Source organism: Alosa sapidissima, chromosome 22 (genome assembly GCF_018492685.1).
Source record: "Alosa sapidissima isolate fAloSap1 chromosome 22, fAloSap1.pri, whole genome shotgun sequence".
Taxonomy (NCBI): Eukaryota; Metazoa; Chordata; class Actinopteri; order Clupeiformes; family Clupeidae; genus Alosa; species Alosa sapidissima.
Window position 1 is genome coordinate 31,287,651 of NC_055978.1, and position 2,500 is coordinate 31,290,150.

The 2,500-nt window shown below is 46.0% G+C and overlaps 1 protein-coding gene across 1 annotated transcript in view; it reads left to right on the top strand.

The window, feature by feature from the left end:
* LOC121696834 (ELKS/Rab6-interacting/CAST family member 1-like) overlaps positions 1-2,500 on the top strand; it is a gene marked incomplete at its 5' end in the record, with an annotated part of 112,505 nt that overhangs the window by 14,998 nt on the left and 95,007 nt on the right. The window contains one exon of the mRNA XM_042077879.1: positions 2,348-2,422. Within this exon, the coding sequence (XP_041933813.1) occupies positions 2,348-2,422 (75 nt within the window). The remainder of the gene's footprint in view (positions 1-2,347; positions 2,423-2,500) is intronic.

The window sequence follows — 2,500 nt, forward strand, 5'->3', positions numbered from 1 at the left end:
CCCCCCCCAGACCCCTCTGTGTCGTCACGTACCCCCCCAGACCCCTCTGTGTCGTCACGTACCCCCCCAGACCCCTCTGTGTCGTCACGTACCCCCCTCCGAGCCGTCCGCTGTAGCTCCACATGCACCTCCACCTGTGTAGCCTTGCGTCCAAGCCACGAGGCCTCAAGGACTGTGATTGGTCAACTCGTCATGTGTGTTGATAACTCGTGTTTTTTTTAAGCAGCCTACTGTGGTTAGATAGATAGATAGATAGATAGATAGATAGATAGATAGATAGATAGATAGATACTTTATTGATCCCCAGGGGAAATTCAAGGTCTCAGCAGCAGCATACATACAACACAAACACATTCTTTCTTTAACAGCAGAAAGAGTAATTAAAGTATATAATATAAAAACACAACTAAGCAGTAAGGACAGTAGAAGATAAAGAATATGCTAAATATACTAAAATACAAATTATACTAACACTTAATCTAAATCAATTCTAAAAACAGTACCACATAGTGGTGATTAATAAATCAGAGGCGCTTGCAATGACTGAGGCAGGGACTGAGCCTGTGATTCTCTGTGCATAGTAAGGTATGGTAAGGTGCTCTAAGGTGCTCTGTGTGAATGAGTGTCATGGTGGTAGTGCCATGGTGATAGTGGTCATGGTGCAAATTAGTAAGTCAACAGTGCAACAATGCAGAAATAAAGTAAAGTCTATATATTTAACTATTTAAGAAAATGTATAAGTGTGGCCACAGTTCGGCTGTGGCATAGAGGGGGGGGGGGGGGGGGGGGGTTATGCATATGTGCTAATGTGCTAATATAGCAGAGTGAGGCATAAAGACAGTGGTACAAGTGGCTAGTGGACAGACAGTACCAAACATGGAGGGGGTGAAGAGGCAGACAGACTATGCAGAGAAGTCTATCTCTCCTCTTCCCTTAGGTGAAGCATTGAACAGTTCAATGGCCCTGGGGACAAATGACTTTCTCAGTCTGTCAGTTGTGCAAGGCAGTGAGGCAGTAGCAACATGCTAGTGAACTGACATAAGCTTTGCAAATAAACTCAGACATATTTTGGTTACAATGACGGGGTTATCCATTTGCAAAGTGTCTGTGTCAGTAACGTTTTGAAATTAGCACTTCGCCAGCAAGCAGTACTTTGTGGGCAGTTGTGCTAAAGTTCGCTTGCTAACATAACTTGAACTGGCTGGCAGACACCTCGCCAATAACCTCAGACTAATTTTCTGGTTAGAATAACTAGGACAGTTCAGGTCAGTGGATACTGTGTCTACTGTATTTCTCGTTACTTTTTACAAAATCTAAGCAAGAAAAGTCCAAACAAATAAGAGTAATATTTTAGCATGACAGTCTATGGGGTTTGCCATTCTGAGGACATTCTGTTTCGCTCATACAGTCTATGGTTTCGGTGGCACCGAACTTTGAAGCCACACACCCTCTAGCGTTATGGCGGTGAAATGCAGCGTGATGCAAAGCAACCCGACGCAGACCCATAAAAGGGTCACAACGCCGCAAGAGTGCCGGCGTAGCTACGCCGTGGAGTTGACGCAGAAGCATGTTGTGTAGTCTACGTGATGCGCAGGACTACGCAGTATACCCACTTCAAAAGCATCACCATCTCACTATACCCACAAGGGTAGGCAGGGATACGTTTTAACATTTGGGGTTGATCACAGTATACCCACTACAGCTAACTAGACTACATCACTGCGCAGAAGCATGTTTCAGCCTTTAGCATGCGCACACACACACACACACACACACACACATACGTAGTGATGTGTGAGTGTGTCTGTGTTGGTCTTCCATTGCCTGCAGCATTGTACTGGCCTTTCTCTTTGTGTGTGTGTGTGTGTGTGTGTGTGTGTTAGAGTTCTTATATTAGCCTTTATCATGTGTGTTTTTTTTTAGATGTAGCTATACACAGATTTCACACACACACACACACACACACACACACACACACTTATATAATATATGTGGCTGAATGAGCTAAGGGGACATATAAGCAAGTCCCTCCCCTAACACACTTACCTCTAGTTTCTACTCCCATGAATGCACACGCATGCACGCTCACATACACACATACAAACATACACACACACACTAACATGCACACACTAACACACACACACACACACTAACATGCGCACACACACACACACTAACGTGCGTGTTAGTGTTAGTGTGCGTGCGTGTTAGTGTGCGTGTGTGTGTGTGTGTGTGAGATGTGGGGCGCAGGTGCCGACCCCCGTAGGCTCAGGGCCAGTGGTAGGGCGGGGCGTGTGTTGGCATGGCACGTGCGGGTCATGACCTTTCTATCCTTCTGACGCAGGAGCTGCAGCGACGCTATGAGGGAACGCCCGAGTCCGCCAAGACGAAAGCCCTGCAGACCGTCATCGAGATGAAGGTGGGGCCAAGAGTGTGTGTATATAATGTGTGGGTGTGTGTGTATATCATGTGTGAGTGTGTGTGTGTGTATATAATG